General features: G+C 58.6%; 1 protein-coding gene across 1 annotated transcript; it reads left to right on the plus strand.

Annotated features, from left to right (window-relative positions):
* Window positions 1-316: 316 nt before the first annotated feature.
* ASCL2 (achaete-scute family bHLH transcription factor 2) lies at window positions 317-1,986 on the plus strand. The gene is made up of 2 exons (XM_082409696.1): window positions 317-1,246; window positions 1,859-1,986. The coding sequence occupies exon 1, from the start codon at window positions 654-656 to the stop codon at window positions 1,227-1,229; it is 576 nt and encodes a 191-aa protein (XP_082265822.1). The 5' UTR covers window positions 317-653; the 3' UTR covers window positions 1,230-1,246; window positions 1,859-1,986.
* The last annotated feature ends 14,687 nt before the right edge of the window (window positions 1,987-16,673 follow it).

Consider the following 16,673-nt stretch of genomic DNA (forward strand, 5'->3'; position numbering starts at 1 on the left):
GTCTCACGCGCCCCAGGGATGCGTGCTCTGTGGCCTTAGACCTGCCCTACCCCCAAAGGCGAGCGCGGCAGGGGTCGCACCAGGGACCTGCGGACAGCAGCTTGGGGGTCGGTGCGCACACGGGACCTGCGCACTGCATCTTGGGGGGCGCACTGGACACCTGCTGGAAGCCGGGACCCCCTGGGGACCTGCGGACTGTGCCCGGGGGACGGGGTGCGGTCGCGCTCACGGCTTGGTCTTTGCAGGCTGTGTGCGCCAGGGGTTGGACGAAGCGTGGCGGGAGGGCGAGGCAAGGGAAGGAGGGCGTGAGAAAGGAGGCGGCGGCGGCGCGGAGGAGGGTTATCTATACATTTAAAAACGAGCCGCCTGCGCCGCTCGGGGAAGACCTGGGGAGCGTCCGACAGCACGCGCGAGTCACGAGCGCCCCACGTTCCCCGGTGCGCACTGCCCGCCACCTCTCGGCCTCCCGCGCCTCGTTGTCTCCGGACCCCAGACGACCTGGCACCACGTACCCTGTGTAGTCGTTTGGCAGCACGGTGCCAGATCGTCGTTGAGGCTTGACCGTCGTTCCTCCGCCCTCGGTTCCTCGCCCCATACCTTCCTGCGGCGCGCAGGGACTCAGAGGAGGCGCGGGGCGAGTGGATGCGGGCGCGATGGACAGCGGCGCGCTGCCCCGGCCCGCGCCCCCTGCGCCTGGTGTCTCGGGCTGCTGCGCCGCTCGGCGGCGACCGGAGTCCCCAGAGCTGCTGCGCTGCAGCCGGCGGCGGCGGCCAGGCGCGGTGGAGACCGGGAGTGGAGCGGCGGCCGTGGCGCGGCGCAACGAGCGGGAGCGCAACCGAGTGAAGCTGGTGAACTTAGGATTCCAGGCGCTGCGGCAGCACGTGCCTCAGGGCGGCGCCAGCAAGAAGCTGAGCAAGGTGGAGACGCTGCGCTCGGCGGTGGAGTACATTCGCGCGCTGCAGCGCCTGCTGGCCGAGCACGATGCCGTGCGCGCCGCGCTGGCCCGGGGGCTGCTGGCGCCAGCCGCGCGCCACCCACTGCCCCGCGGGCCACCCGGGGCCGCCGCCGCCTCGCCCTCCTGCGCCTTGTCGTCCCCGGGCCGCGAGCACAGCTCGGAGCCCGGGTCCCCGCGCTCCGCCTACTCGTCGGACGACAGCGCCTGCGAGGGCGCGCTGAGCCCCGCGGAGCGCGAGCTTCTCGATTTCTCCAGCTGGTTAGGGGGCTACTGAGCTCTCGTCCCAGCAAGGTGAGCGCCGAGAGGGGGAAGAGGGAGGGTCGGAGGCAGGGCTGCCGGGCGCGGTGGAGCAAACGGCCTCGCAGCTCGCGCCCCCGAGAGCCCGCGGAGCCCAGCGTCAGGCCCGGGCGATGGCCTGGATTTCGCTCACTCTTCATTTCCCCCAAACTTTTTCAAGCCTGTGCAAGACCAGCGTTTGTTTGTCCGGGATTGCAAAACTTCCTCTCGCTGCTCCGCCGCCGAAGTGGAAGCGGGGAGACGGAGGGGGGCGGCCCTCGGGCGGGTGAGGCCCCGAGGGCTTGCGGATCCGGGGCAGATTCGGGCGCTTGGAGGCGGAGTGACTTTGCATTGCAAATTGCGCGCCGGGCCCGGTGGCAGAAATGAGTCGGCGGGGTGCGGATCCCTGACTCACTGCGGATCCGAGCGCTCGCCCCGCCCCGCCCCGCGCCCTGGCTCGGGCCGTACTCTGAAGCCGAGGCACCCACGGACCCGAGCTCCAAAATCCACCGAGCAAACGAAACTGCCGGCTCCGCTTGTGGGAGGTGGGGGCAGGGCCGGGCTGGGCGGGGTCTCCCGGGCCGGATCCCGCACTGACGCGCGTGCCTATTCCCTCTTCCCTCCTAGCGGCCGCGAGCGGGCTCACCACTTGGGAGCCAGCGCGTTGGAACGGCTCACGTTTCCGTCCCCGCCATTCCCGCGGGCCAAGCCGCCACCGAGCCGGGGATCCCGCCAACTTTCCCCGGCCGTCCAGCCTGACATCATCCGGGCGGCAGCTTCCTCGGACCCCAGCCACTCTGTCCCCAGAGACCTTCCACTGGAACGGGTCTGCGGCACCAACACTTGGAGGTTTGAAGGGGAGAGGATTTTATGCCGACACAGATCATCTATTTTTTACGCATGAACTTGAACTGCCCAGGGACACTGACAGTGTGAACACTCGTTTTTGTGCAAAGAATCCTTAGATTTGGAAACAATAAAGATTGTCTACTGCCGCCCACTCCCTCTTCCTGGAAGTTTTGAACCTGGCCGAGATCTGGACATGCTGCAGCCCTTGAGGGGCAGGGTCCCTGGTGGGTGTCCCCTTGCAGCGCTGCCAGCTGGGGAGAGACCTGTGTCAGAAAACCTGTTTTAGGGAGGGTGGATCTCATAAATAAATCGGTGCTGTGTATCCGTGCTGTTGGGGGTGCCCACTCCATACCCCCGAGTCCCCCCATTTCCCAGGTGAGGGCCCGGTATGGGTGGGAGGTTGGCGGCTTAGATCCTGTACCCAGCAGGCCCCACCTCTGTGGTCGCATCTCCTTGGACTCCGCTCCCTCCTCTGTAGGGTGGGCGGGCAGAGACAAGTGAGGTCTGGGAGTCCAACCTGGTCGCCACTGTGCCAAAGCAATTCACAGGTGCCCTGTGGAGCTGGGAGCTCCTGGCAGGTGGCAGCAGGCTGGCGGGTGGTCTAGGCAGGGCTACTTCACTGTTGGGAGGCTGAGGTCCGCACGCTGCTGACTGGCTCGGGGATCTAGGGCAAGTGCCCAGTGTAGCGCTGGGCCTGAGGGGGTCTGACCCGGGCCATCCTCTGTCTCAGGGTCCAGGCTGCTGGGTTCAGATCTCCGCTGCCTACCACCAGCTGGGTGACCCCGGGCAAGTTGCTCAACCTGCAAATGCGGGTGACCTACAGTTGCGGGAGGACTTAAGGAGAGGTGTCCGGCAGTGTCCAGCATCCCGTACTCGGCCCTCAGCTGCTGCGCCTGTGGCTTCCAGGCCACTTGTGCCCTGCGGGCTGCAGAGGCCTAGGCCTCTCTGCCTGCCTATTTGTGGGCGGGGGCTGTGAGGGCCTCCCTTGAGGGGAACAAGGAGGGCCCCCCAGGCTCCCTGAGCCCAGAGGGCCTGCAGGTGATTACTCAGCTCTACCTTTGACCAGGGCCTCGGCAGCTTTGAAGTCTCGCTGTGCCCAAAGCTCTCTTTTATTGCAGGGATGGGTGTGAGGCTGACAGGGATCCCCTGTGCTGCTTTAGGATGCTGAAAGCAACCCTTCCTCAGGCAGGGAGTGGTTGGGTCAAAGCCGTTGGAACCCTGGGAGGTGGGGCGCCGGGTGCTGGCAGAGCAGATGTCTCCTGGGTAACCATGGCGACAGGGTTGGTGGGTCTGATGAGGCTCAGCCTTGGGGGGGGGGGTCAGCAGAGCAGCTGTGGCTGGGGGCTGCAGGACCGAGTGACCCAGCCGCATGCAAGGGACAGAAGGAGGCATGTGACATGGCCACCCAGCAAGCGCCGCCCCTCAGCCTTCTCCCAGGGATCCACTCCACAGTCAGTGACCTCGCTGAGCCACTGGCTCTGGGCTCTCCTGAGACTCCTTACCTTGACCCCAGGGAAGGGCCTGCAGCCCCCAGGACACACAGTGGTACCAAGTGGGCAGGGTGGGACCACACCTGGTTGTGGGGGAGGAAAGCATGGGAGGAGCCGGCGGAGGGGAGCTGGGGCCGCGATGAAGCTCGGCGAAGGATAAGAGCTGCCATTTGTGTGTTCCTGTTTTTTATTATGGAAAATTCCAAACACATGCAGAAGTTCCAGAACTTTTATTGGACATCTTCTCTGTACCAGGCACGGAGGATGCACCGGTGCCCTCATGGAGCCTACGTTCTAACAGGGCATACAGGCCCTAACCCACAGTGGCATCGTTGAGTCAGATGTGTGGTCCTGTCGACGATGGACGTGCCGGACCCTGGAGAAGCCTCTGAGAAGCCCCCATCACCAGCACCAAAAACTATTAACACCAGGCCTCTCCCACCCATCCACCCCACCACTCCCACCCCCACGTGGTTCTGAAGCAGATCCCAGGCATCATGTGGTTTCACCTGTAAATCCTCCATGTGTGCCTCCAAGGGAAGACCCAATACCACGGTCCCCCCCAAAATGAACAACAGCTCTTTCATTTCATTGACCGCCCAGCGGTGGCACAGCCCTCTGATCGCCTCCGTTTTCACAGCTGGTTTTACAGAATGAGAATCTGGTGCAGATCCGCACTGGAATCAAAGGCTCTTGTGAGCGTACCTTCCCCAGTCCCCTTACTGAGAAAACGAGGTAATCCGTGTTCTGGGTGTTGCTGACGGCACCACCCTAGGTGTTAATATTATTGAGTGTCTGTCCCTGTATGTTCTGTAATTGGAAGGGGGTGGGTCAGAAGCAGATGCGTGATCAGATTCTGGTTTGGTTTTTGGTTCCTGCACTTCAGAGGTGGTGCCGTGTCCCTGACACTGCATCCCATGAGGATGCACGTATGGTGACCGGATCAGAGTGTCTGAGCGGGTTCATTTTTGAGAGAAGAAAGGGCTGTGTTTGATCAGGCAGGATGACAGGTGTGTCACCTGGGCACACTGGCCTGCCTGCTCACTCTAGTTAGAAAGTGCCCCCCCTCTGCCACCAGCTGTCATTTACTGGGTGCCATTCGCTGTGCCATTTTACATAATTGGAAAGGGCAGCTCTGAAAGATTAGGTGCCTGAGGTCACAGAGCTTGAAGGTGATGGGACTTGGGATTCCAACCTGGGTTGGCTTCATTCCTAAGTCCTTGCAGTGGTCCCCTTCCAGGAGGGTGGGGCTGCCTGGGGCTGTCCTGGGGAGGACACCTTAGCAGTTCCGTGTTCTAGATCAGCACATGTGCACGGATCCCCACCGGGCCAGGTGGCCAGCCAGCCGTCGGCTCTGCAGTGGGGTCAGCAGGGCTCTCCTGGGAGCCTGTGGTCCAGCCTTGCCCCCATCTGGAGGTTGGAAGCCAATTGCAGACGAAAAGTGACCAGGGGCTGAGCGGTGAGGTTGGGTCGGGGACCCCTGGGGACCCCATCTGTGGTGCGAGGGGAATGGTGCTTCAGCCTTGGGGTAAAGCTGGGTGGGACCAGGGGGATCTTTACAACAACTCTGAATCAGGCAGGGCTGGGGTGGATGGGCGGTGGGGTAGCACAGTCTGGATGACTAGAGCCCCGGGGGGCCCTCTGGGGGTACTTTGCTACTGGGGGTCCGTACGTCGTCTTGTCTATTCATTACAGCAGGCGCCCCAAGGAACCCTGCTTTGTAGTCCCGGGAGTGTCTCTGTGGCTGAAACTCACCCACTCAGAGAATGATGTGTCCCCGGTGGCCACCCACATGGGGGCCCTGCTGACACAGGACCGCCCTCTCGGAGGCTAGGGCCCAGCACGGGTCCCTGTGTCCAGGTCCGCCTTATCTGGTCTGCTGGGGTCCCACACCCGCTCATTATGAAACCTTTATCGGACTCCTTCTCTGTATTCCAGGTGCATCAGCGCCCGAGGGAAACCCTGCCTTCAAGGAGCTTGTGTTCTAGGGGGGACACTGGTACCATCGGGCCCTTGGTAGACACACCGGTTCGGGGGGGAAACAGCAGGGGTCCTGGGGTGTTGTCCAGGTCACTCAGCATCTCCGAGCCATGTCCCTGAAATAGAGGCTGCAGTGCTGACCTCACAGGGCTGTCGCCTGTCCTGTGTGCTGGAACCAGTGGGACGTGGGTCCCGAGAGGGGCAGTCAAAACCTCAGTGGTTCCTGCCTGTTTCAGGGCAGCCTCACTGCCTCTGGGACGCACCCGTAGCCCCTACTGGGAAGATGACGTCTATCTGCTCCTTCTGGCTTTGGTTTTGGTGGCAAGTGGCGGGTGGTGGGCGGGGCTTGCAGCTGGCCTGTCAGTCCGCCTCTGAAGCCTCTCCGGCACTTGGAAGCAAATGAATCAACTTGGCAGCTCCTCCCCGCCCAGGGCCCGCTTCCGCATCTGCGCAACCACCTGCGGGGCCAGATGACGATGGCCAGGCAGCCTTGCTCAAAATTGGGAAAAGGTGATGTAAAAGGTGCTGTGATAGAAAGCTTTTTCCTTTTTTCCATGGTCTATGTCTTGACTTACGGTGTTTTAAACTTGCTATTTAATGCCGTTCTAAGTAAAGAAAAATTAACAGTTTAAGTTATTAGCATGAATTTTTATACCGTGCGATGCCAGTCTTAAACGCAGAGATAAGAGCGTTAACTGCTATGCAGAATCACCGAAATTACGCCATTCGTATTTTGCAGTTTGCACTTGTACGTTATTTTATTTATGTTATTGGGATAGGCGAAACGCCACACAAAACTAGCACCAATTATTTTATTTTATCATTTTATTTTATTTTACTTTATTTCACTTTATTTTATTATTAATTTTTTTCACCACTGTTTTTATTTCCCTCCTTGGTACGCACGTTCTACCTGCACCCGCTCCCTTCAGCTTATGTCTGAGGAAGAGCTGAAAGGAAGGAACTCTGGACTCACCCATCTCCCCTTTTCCTTCTGTGGTTATTTTCCCCGTTAAGTGGTGGCCGGTGCAGGAAGTCACTCGAGGAAGGAGGGACGATGGTTCCCGTGGGCGTGCACATGGTACGTCTTTCTGCACTTCGAGCAGGTTCCGGTCGGAGTGAGAACATGGCCCTGGGGGCTGTGGGCGCCCCGATTGCTGGGTGGAGGACACAGTACACACGCCTCGGGTCTCCCTGGGCTCCCACGTTGCCGGTCCGCGCGACCGCTGGTTCCTGCGAGGGGGCGGACTCACAAGGGGTGCGCATCTCCTCTGCGCACGCGCTTCCCCCGCTGTCGCGTTAACCTTCACCGGCAAACACAGGGCCTGTGTGTCTGCCGAGCTCCAACGGCTGGGAAGGCGGCCGTGGTGCAGCACCCCTCCCAAGCTGGGGTGGGGGGCCACGTGGGGAGGCGGCCAGCACGAAGCGCATCACCAGACCCTGCTCCACGAAAAGGATCCCCGGAACGGGAGCGAGCCCGGCCCGCTCCACCGCGGAAGGGACAGGGCATCAGCTGCGGGGTCCGTGCGCTCACCTTGCCTTCCTGCAGAGTCTGGGGGATAGACGGGCATTGAGGGCAGGGGAGGGGCCACGCAGACCCCTCCTCAGTGACACTGACACTGTGTCCTCACCATAAGGCAGGGAGTAGTCCCGTACGGCCTAGAGGGCTCGGGAGGGGGGCAGGCAGGTGGCTGGCTCCCTGGGGGGCTGGCGTGGCGTAGCCTGAATAAGGTCAGGGGGCTGTGTCTGCTCCCACACTCATCTCCCGGGCCAGCCCTGCCTTCCTTCCCTGCCCTAGTTCCCTCCAGGTCCCTAAATCCCCGTGGGGTGGGACCTTGGGGAGAGGGCCAGCCACTGTGCTGCCAGGAAGCAGGGAGGGTCCCGCGGCTCTGAGGCCACGGACCAGAAGACCAGTAGAGGACCCTTCGTGGAAAGAAGAGGTGGAGCCTCAAACGCACGTTGAGAGGCTGCGGCTCTGCTGGTCGGGGAGGGGCATGGGGGGATTCCAGGCGAGGCTCGGGTCCCCCCACCCCCGCTGTTGGGTGGGGAGAGGGAGCCCGTGGGGAGTCTAGGGGGAGAGCAGGAGGAGGCTGGAGTCAACGTGGGGGGGACGGGAGAAGGGTCCCAACCACAGCGATGGCATTGGGGGGTGCTGGTTGGGGGGGGGCCCTGAGAGGCTTTGGAGGTGGGGCAGAGCGGCTGCTCGTGGGTGAGGAAGAAGGGGTCCAAGAGGGCTCGTGGACCCGTTCCCAGCAGTGACAGTCGGGGTGGGTGGCTGTCTCTGGGGGCTGCACCAGGGCGGGTGGCTGGAAGACAAGGTCACACCCTGTGTCTTTGCTGCATGAAAATGGGGAGTGGGCCTGGGGCCTGCCCAGCGCCTGCCCACTGCCGTCCCGAGCCTGTGGGCTGTGAGTCAGCCTTGAGCTCTTCGGAGTGATGGTGCGGCCAGGTCTCCTGGGAGCCCCTCGTTCTCCCAGCCCCCTAGAGGGGTCTCATCCCCCGATAGGCCCAGGGAGGTCCAGTGACCTGCCCGAGGCCCACAGGTACCCAGAGGTGCTGGGGTTCTGAGCCGGCAGTGCCTCTGAAGCCTCCATCACAGCTCCCCCTGCCGCCTCCCCTGGGCCTGGAGGGGCACCGTTTTGCTGTGCTTCCGCTGGGAACACTGTGAGAGAGGGTCTCGCCAGCGGGCGGGGACAGAGAGAGGATGCAGGGTGCCAGCTCAGGCCTCCGGACACGCCCGCCCTCCAACTGGGGGGACCTGGGGAGGTGCACGTGATGAAGGGGGTGGCAGAGGCCTGGGTGGGCTCTGGGGGCTCCTGAGGAGCTGGACTGGGAGCCAAGCGCTCTGCCCCCTCCTCCGCCTTCCCCTCGGCCTGGGCTGGTGCAGAAGGATGGGGGAGCGTCTGTGAGCTGTGACCTTCCCGCCTCCCGCCTCCCAGGACCCCCTCCGGCCCCACCCTAACCCCCACCCCAGCTGCTGCGGCAAATTTATCGGCTGGGGGGTGGGCCAGGCAAGGCATCTGTCTCCGACGCCACAGGGAACTGCCGTCACCCTGGCGACCTTGCCCCCAGCAGTGCCCCTTGCTGAGCCTGGCACCGCTGCCCCCTCTTACAAGTTGAAGTGGGCCTTTGTCACCGGAGCTCTGAACTCCAGCTTCTCAGAGGCAGGGAGGGGCCTGCTGAGGGGCTCCCCCGGTCAGCACCCCCAGAGCAACCCCTGCCCAAGGCCACACACCAAACGGAGGGAGAAGCCGGGGTGGGTGCCAGCTCTGTGCACCCTGCCGCGAACCGGGGGCACGGTGGGGTTTCCGAGCCAGGCCCTGTCTGCCCGCCTGCCATCAGCAAGGCCCTTTCTCCACAGTGATGGGGAAAACCAGGCCCCAGAGCTAAGGCACCCAGGGTGGGCTTGGCAAAGCTGCAGCAAGAACCCAGGGGCCCTGACAGCCGGGGGGGCAGTGCATGTGTCCGCCAGGGCCGCTGTGACCGACACCACAGCCGGGACGACTCAAACAGCAGACATTCACTGTCCCCAGTCCTGGAGGCTGGAATCCCAGATCCAGGTGTGGGCAGGGCTGGTCCTCCTGAGGCCTCTCTCCTCGGCGTGTAGACAGCCGTCTCCTCCCTGTGTCCTCACGGGGTCATCCCTCCATGTGTGTCTGTGTCCTGACCCCCTCTTCTTATAAGGACCCCAGTCACACTGGACCAGGGCCCACCCTAGTGGCCTCATGTTACCTTCATCACCTCTGTAAAGGCCCAGCTCCAATACAACCACATTCTGATGTCCTGGGGGTTAAGGCTTCAACATAGGGATTCGGGGACACAATTCAGCCCATCACAGGCTGGGCTTTCCAGTAACCCCGGCCTCCAGGGGCACTGCCCCCCCCCTCCCCCAGGACCCCACGGGCACATTCTCCACTGCCATGCCCTCATCCCTTGGGTTAAGCACTGTCCTCTCCGGGCCCCTGATGCAGAGTGGAGCCGGCCGGGTGAGAGGCACGGGCCACTAGGGGCCATAGGCACCGCTGAGGACAGAGAGGCCTGGGTGGCCTTGGACAAGCTGCCTCTCCTCCTGGGGCCCCAACGAGCCCTGAGAAGGGTGGGACAGGCTCCAGGCCTTCCCAGGGAAGGTCCCTGAGTGTCCACTACCTGTGACATCGGTCCTGACAGCTGTGCCCTCGGTGGGGTGATGTAGCCCGGGTCAGGGGGTGCTTGGCGTCATCGGGACCCTCTCTTCCCCTCGCTTGTCCCACTGGGCTTCTGTATGGCGTACCTGGCCCCAGGTTCCAAGTTCCGCAGCACAGCCCAGGCCCCACGTGGGTGGCCTCCCCCCAGTTCAGGTTTGGTACCCGATATTACTGAGGAGGTGCTGGCCGCCACCCAGGGCTCCTGAGTCCTTCCCCCCACTGCCCGCCTGGCATTTGCCTACAAGCCCTGGGGCCCCGTCCAAGCCTGGCACCCAGTGGCTGGCCATTGCCCGCATTGATAAACATGCAAATTTCTAAACGAAGTCCAATTAATACCCAAATGAGGGCCTGGGAGCAGCTCGGGCTGCCTGAAGAGGGAGGCTGGGCTGGGCTTTATCTTCAGTCTCAAATATTTGTCTCTCGTTTGAATGCCTTTTGTGGGCTTGAAAGGGGGCGGGGCTCCAGCAGGCAAAGCCTGGCTCTGGCACGCTAGGTTTAGGGAGATCTGAGCTGTGCCGAGTTCACCTTCCTTCACCCATCCTACCCGCACCCCCTGCGAGGCCTCCCAGGCCCCATGGCCTCTCCCTGACCATCCCCTCCCAACCCACAGCCCTGACAGTCCCCTCCCCCAGTGGGTCTCTGTGCTGCCCACACCCTCCTGCAGGGGCCAGGGGAGGGACGGAGTCCTGGGTCCTTCTGCCCCAGGCCAGAGCCTGGGTTCTGTGGGAGCAGCTGGCAGGCTGGGGGTCACTTCCCCGTCGGCACTGGGGTTGGGACGTGCAGGAGCTCGGGCGTGATGGGCCCAGCTCCACAGGCGGTGTTGTGGAGTGGTCCCTCAGCGGAGGGCGTGCATCTTTCTCTGGGTGGGTGTGAGCCCGTGGCCGAGGTGGACGGCTGGGCATGCGTGGCTGTGTGTGCGCTAGTGTGGTTAGCACGTGCCTCACCCCTCCAGCCCCGTCTGACTGCCCCTGGTGACAGAGCCCGGCCCTGGGCTGTGTCCCAGCATTGCTCAGCTCATCCTGGTGTGTTGTGCCCATTTTACAGGTATGGAAACTGAGACTCTCGGATGTGGGATAAGCTTCCAGGGCTGGGAATCCAGCCAGGGCTGTCTCGGTCCAGAGCTCTTACCAAGAAGAGGACACACATGGACGGCTTTGCTCAGGGGAGTGGGGCTGGCTAGGGTGGAATGTCCTTCCCACAGCCCCTGGCAGTCACCCCCTTACCCTCAATTGCCCCTCAGCTTGCGCACGACCTCTCCTCCAGAGCCCTCTCCTCCCAGACACTGGCTCTCCTCCAGGAAGCCTTCCAGGCCTGCCTCACCTGTCTCAGTGGGCAGGGCCAGCAAGGGCCTCCTTTCAGCTCCCTCTGGGAGATGGGAACAGAGGTGGGTGGGATGGGAGCAGGCAGCCAAGAGGGGGAAGCCCAGCGGGCCCCCACTCACCCCGGGCCCTGTGTGTGCTCCCTGCCCCTGTAGCGACACCGCTTGGCTCCTGGCCCGCCCTCCCTGGGGTGCGGGGAGCCCTAGGGCTTGGCCAGAAACTTAGGAGGGCAGAGGTGGGGGGATTTCAGAGAAGAGAGGGCAGTGGGTGTTCAGCATCTGAGGGCTCGGAGTTAGGACCTTAGTCTTTTGAGCAAACCCCGGCAGCAGGATTCTGCGCCCACACGGCTGCCCTGCAGGGGCTCCTTGGGCCTCCTCACCTGGGGAACAGGGAGTGACAGGGCCACGAGGCCAGAGGGCACCTGGGGAGCCCGCGGGAGGGGGCCAAGAAGCTGTGGCAGAGGCTGGGTGGGTCCTGGGGGGAGAGTGGGGTGGACGGGAGGGGCGAGCCCCTAACCAGGGAACGTGGAGGGGCGGGTCGCAGACCCGTATCTCCCATTCCAGCTGGGCTGCCCAGGGCACTGGTGACCCAGCCCTGCCCAGCTCCCTGTAGCACAGCCCGCACTTTCCTGGCTGCCTCTCTGGACAGAAGGAGGAGGTGGGGTCGGGAAGGGGCACACAGCCTGGAGGTGGGTGCTGGGCTGGAGGGACAAGCCCTGGGGACTAGCCTTGGAGCCCCCGCGCAGGGATGCCCCACCCCCGGCTCCCAGCCTCTTCACCCGGGGGCTGTCTGGGGTGGGGGCCTGCTCTGGATCCAGTGGACACCCTGTGCCCGGGGCCCCTGGCCCCTTCTCCTCCGCCTCCCAGGACGCCGATGGAGGGTCTGCGGGTCGCGGGGCACTGCACGAGCAGCGCTGTCCTCTCCTAACTGGGGTACAATTTACCTAAAATGCACCAACCTGCAGTGTCTGCTCACTAACTTTGCATGTGTGTAGACGTGTGTAACCTCCACCCAGGTCGCCACGAGGAATGTTCCCGGCCCAGCAGGTGGTCCCCAGACCCCTGCCCTCCACCCCTGCCCTGCCCTCGATCACCGGGCACCAGCTTGTCCCTGAACTTCACGTCAGCCTAACCACACAGCACAGACCCTGGGTGTCCAGCTTTATCCGGGCTCCTTTTGGCGGTGGTCAGCACACTGGGACTTTTGTGGGCCTGTGTCTTGGCACATGTGAGCTCTCGTGTGTCCTGTGCTCGTGCCAGGAGGGGACAGGCCAGGCCTCAGCGTCACCTGCATCTGTGTCATGTGGCTGCCCAAGGCCCCGTGGGCTGCACTGACCGAGAGCCACAGGCCTTGCCCTCCATCTGCGGGGCTGGCAGCTAGGGCCGAGGTCCGCGTGCCTGTGTGCTGGGGGGACACTGGGCTTCTCTCCGCGCCCCGCGGGGTCACCATCCTCATCTCTGTCCTGCAGGATGTTCAGGGAGGCCCCTTTCCGCTTCTTCTCCTCACACCCCTTTTGGAAGGAGGCAGAGTGTCATTAAAATTAATAGATGCACCAATTTTAAATGAAAAAGAAAACGAAACCAGCCCACTGCCTGAGGTCTGACCCCCTGCATGGTGCTGGTCCTGGGCTGGGCTGGCTCGGGTTGGGGAGTGAGGGGGAGATGAGGACCCTTCCTTCTTAGGCAGGCCCACCCCCTGGTCCTCAGTCCCTGGCTGTGGGGACCTGGAAGGAAGGTGCGTGGACGAGTGTCTCTGGGACCCTCTCCTCTTGGATACCTGGGTCCCCAGCCTCTCCGAAGCCCTTGTGGGTGCTAGGAGGTGATCTGACATGGGCGTCAAAGGTCGGCCAAGGGGACGGCCCTGTGGGCGGGGTGGGCAGCGAGGGCTTCCCGGAGGTGGGAACTGTAGGACGGGGAACCTTCAGGCAGGTGGGGCGGCCAGGATCGGGCTCCCTCGGGGGAGGGACGCAGCCAGACCTGGGCCCCCACTGCCACCACCCCTGCTTCCCCTCCCAGCCCCAGCCCCCAGGGCAGCCGGGCAGTGCTCGGTCAGGTCCAACCTGTTCTGGGCAGTGCCGCGCTGCCGCCGGGGATGGAGTCCAGCTTTCTCTTCCTGTTCCACTTCATCTGAAGGCTCGTAACCACAGCCTCCGCCCAGCCCAGCCTCAGCCCTCCCTCCCCCCTACACACACACACACACACACACACACACACACACACACACACACACCCGAACATGTACACACACACACAGAGGGACACACAAAGATACACACATCGCAAACATAGGCACACAGACACATACTTGTATACACACACACAGACGTACACTCAGACACATACATATGTACACCCAGTGACACACAAACACTCTGACACAGAATATACATATACACACAGAGACACACATACATATACACACACACTCAGACACACATACATATACACACACAGTCAGACACACATACATATACACACACAGACATTACACACACAGACACACACACATACATTACACACACAGACACACACTCAGAGACACACGTATCCATACACACACACACTCAGACACAGACACACACATGTGCACACCCAGAGACATACATGTACACAGACACACTCATAGAGACATATACACTACACATATACACACACAGACACACACAGAGACAGACACATACATACATACACACACACAGACACACACTCATAGAGACAAATACATATACAAACAGACACACACCTGGAGGAGGTGTGGCCTTGCTGCTCTCAGGCTGTGACAACAGGGCCCTAGCCTCCCTGGGCTGGGTGAGGAAGCCGGGCGCCCCGAGGCTGCCTCTGCTCTCCCAGCGCTCCCCACCCGGCCTTCCTAGCCCCTCCAGCCGTGCAGAAGGCCCCCCGCTGCCCAGAAGCACAGATGCGCCGCCCCAGCACCGCCTTGCCCCCCTCCAGCAATGTGAGGTCGCCACCCACTCCACCCTCGCCGGCACTGGGACTGTCCTTTCTGTTTCTATTGTTTGGTTTTATTCTTGGCCTTTGCAATAGGCGTATCCCAATGTCCTCGTGGCTTTCATTTGCATTTCCCCAATGACTGATGGTGTTGAGCACCTTTGCATGTGCTTTTTTGCCATTCCGTATCTGCATTGCTGATTTTTAAATTGGTTTGTTTTCTTATTACTGAGGTTTGAGAATTCTTTGTATATATATGTGTATCTTTGTATATTCTCAAACCTTGTATACTCTGGGTACAAGTTCTGTATCTGAGATGTGATTTGCAAGTATTTGCTCCCAGTCTGCCATTTACCTTTTAATGTCTTCACATTGCCTTTTACAGAGGAAAAGTTTTAAATTTAACGAAATCCAATGTATACTTTTTTTTTTTTTTTTTTTTATGGTGTCATGTCTGAGAGCTCTTTGCCTAACCTACTGGTTCTCAACCAGGGGCCCTTTTGCCCCCTGGGGGGTATTTGGCAATGTCTGGAGAGACATTTTTCATTGTCACATTGTCGAATATTTGGCTAAATATTCGACAGTACACAGGACAAGTGCCACCAACAAAGAATTATCTGGCCTCAAATGTCAGTAGTGCTGTCAGTAGTGCTGAGGCTGGAGGCCCTGGCTATCCAGGTCACAAGGATTTTCTCCCATGTTTTCTTCTAGATGTTTTATAGCTTTATATTTTACATAAAAGCATGTGATTTATTTTGAGTTAATTTTTTTTTTTTTTTTTTTTTGAAGATTTTAGTACCTGGCTGTGTGATTTCTAGATTGCTCAAACGTGAACATATGAAGGGTGGTGGGAAATGGTGAGTCTTGTTGTTATCAAGAACTCTTTTTTTTTTTTTAAAGAAATTCACGTTCTTTTATTTATTTATTTATTTTATGACTGTGTTGAGTCTTCGTTTCTGTGCGAGGGCTTTCTCTAGTTGCGGCAAGTGGGGACCACTCTTCATCGCGGTGCGCGGGCCTCTCACCATCGCGGCCTCTCTTGTTGCGGAGCACAGGCTCCAGACGCGCAGGCTCAGTAATTGTGGCTCACGGGCCCAGTTGCTCCGTGGCATGTGGGCTCTTCCCAGACCAGGGCTCGAACCCGTGTCCCCTGCATTGGCAGGCAGATTCTCAACCACTGCGCCACCAGGGAAGCCCTGAGTTAATTTTCATATAAGGTGTGAGATGTGTGTGCCAAGTTTCATTTTTTTGCACCTGGATGTGCAGTTGATCCAGTATCATTTATCGAAAAGACTATACTTCATTGAATTGCCTTTGCACTTTGGCCAAAGCTCAATCGACTACATTTGTGTGGATCTATTTCTGGACTTTCTATTCTGTCCCATTGATCTATGAGTCTTTCCCTTCATTGTAACACACTGTCTTGATTACTGTAGCTTTTAGTAAAGTCAGTAAATAATAAATATATAGTAAAGTGAAGTGCAATCAGGTAGAGTGAGTCCTCCAACTTTGTTCTTCTTTTTATAAATTATTTTAACTATCCTAGCTTATTTGCATTTCCATATGAATTTTAGAATCAACTTATTGCCATCTACAAAAAAATTTGCTGGGGTAACGCTTGGATGTGTGAATCTTTAGATCAATCTGGGGAGAGTTGACCTCTTAATAATACTGAATCATCCAATCCATGAACATAGAATATCTTTCTGTTTATTTAGGCATTTGATTTCTTTCATCAGTGTTTTATAGTTTTCAGCATAAAGTATTTACATATTTTTAGTTATATATTTATACCCAAGTATTTCATTTTGGGGATGCTATTGTAAGTGGAGCTACATTTTAAAATTTAGAATTTGAATTGTTTATTGCTAATATACAGAAGTAAATTAGTTTTGTATATTGTATTTATACTGAGATCTTGCTAAACTCTCTTACTAGTTCTAGTTTCCTGAAGTTTTGGGGAGGATTTTCTATATAAACATTCATGCCATTGTGAATAGAGATGGTTTTGTTTTTTCCTTTCCAATCTGTATGTCATTTGTTTCTTTTTCTTATCTTGTTACACTGGCTAGGCCTCCAGTAAAACACTGGATGGGAGCAGTAAGAGAGGATAGCCAGGACTTCTTCCCAATCTTGGGGAAAAGCATTCAATCTTTCCCCATTTAGTATGTTAGCTTTTCTTTTTAGAAGTTGCCTTTTATTAAGTTAAGGAAGTTTTCTTATATTCCTGCTTTTCTGAGAGTTTTTTTTTTTTAATCATGAATGAATATTGAATTTTTTTGGATCACTTTTTGATTCCTGTATTTTGAACCTCTGTTGTTTGGAGCCTGCACATCTAGGATTGTTATCTCTTCTTGGAAAACTGATCCCTTTATCATTACGTGATATCCCTCTTATCCTTTGCAATATTTCTTGTTCTGAAGTCTACTCTGTCTGAGATGGATATAGCCACTCCAGCTTCATTTTGACAAGTGTTTGCATGGCATATTTCCCACATCCTTCTACTCTAAACCTGCTCATGTCTTTATATGAAGTGGGTTTCTCATAGGCAGCATCTAGTTGAGTCTTGCTTTGCTTTTCAACTTGACAATCTCTTTTAATTGGTTCGTTGAGATTGTTTAAATTGAATGGGATTATCTATATGTTTGGATTAAACTTTACAATCTTGTTAG

This window comes from Balaenoptera physalus (genome assembly GCF_965194825.1).
Source record: "Balaenoptera physalus genome assembly, chromosome: 10".
Lineage (NCBI taxonomy): Eukaryota > Metazoa > Chordata > Mammalia > Artiodactyla > Balaenopteridae > Balaenoptera > Balaenoptera physalus.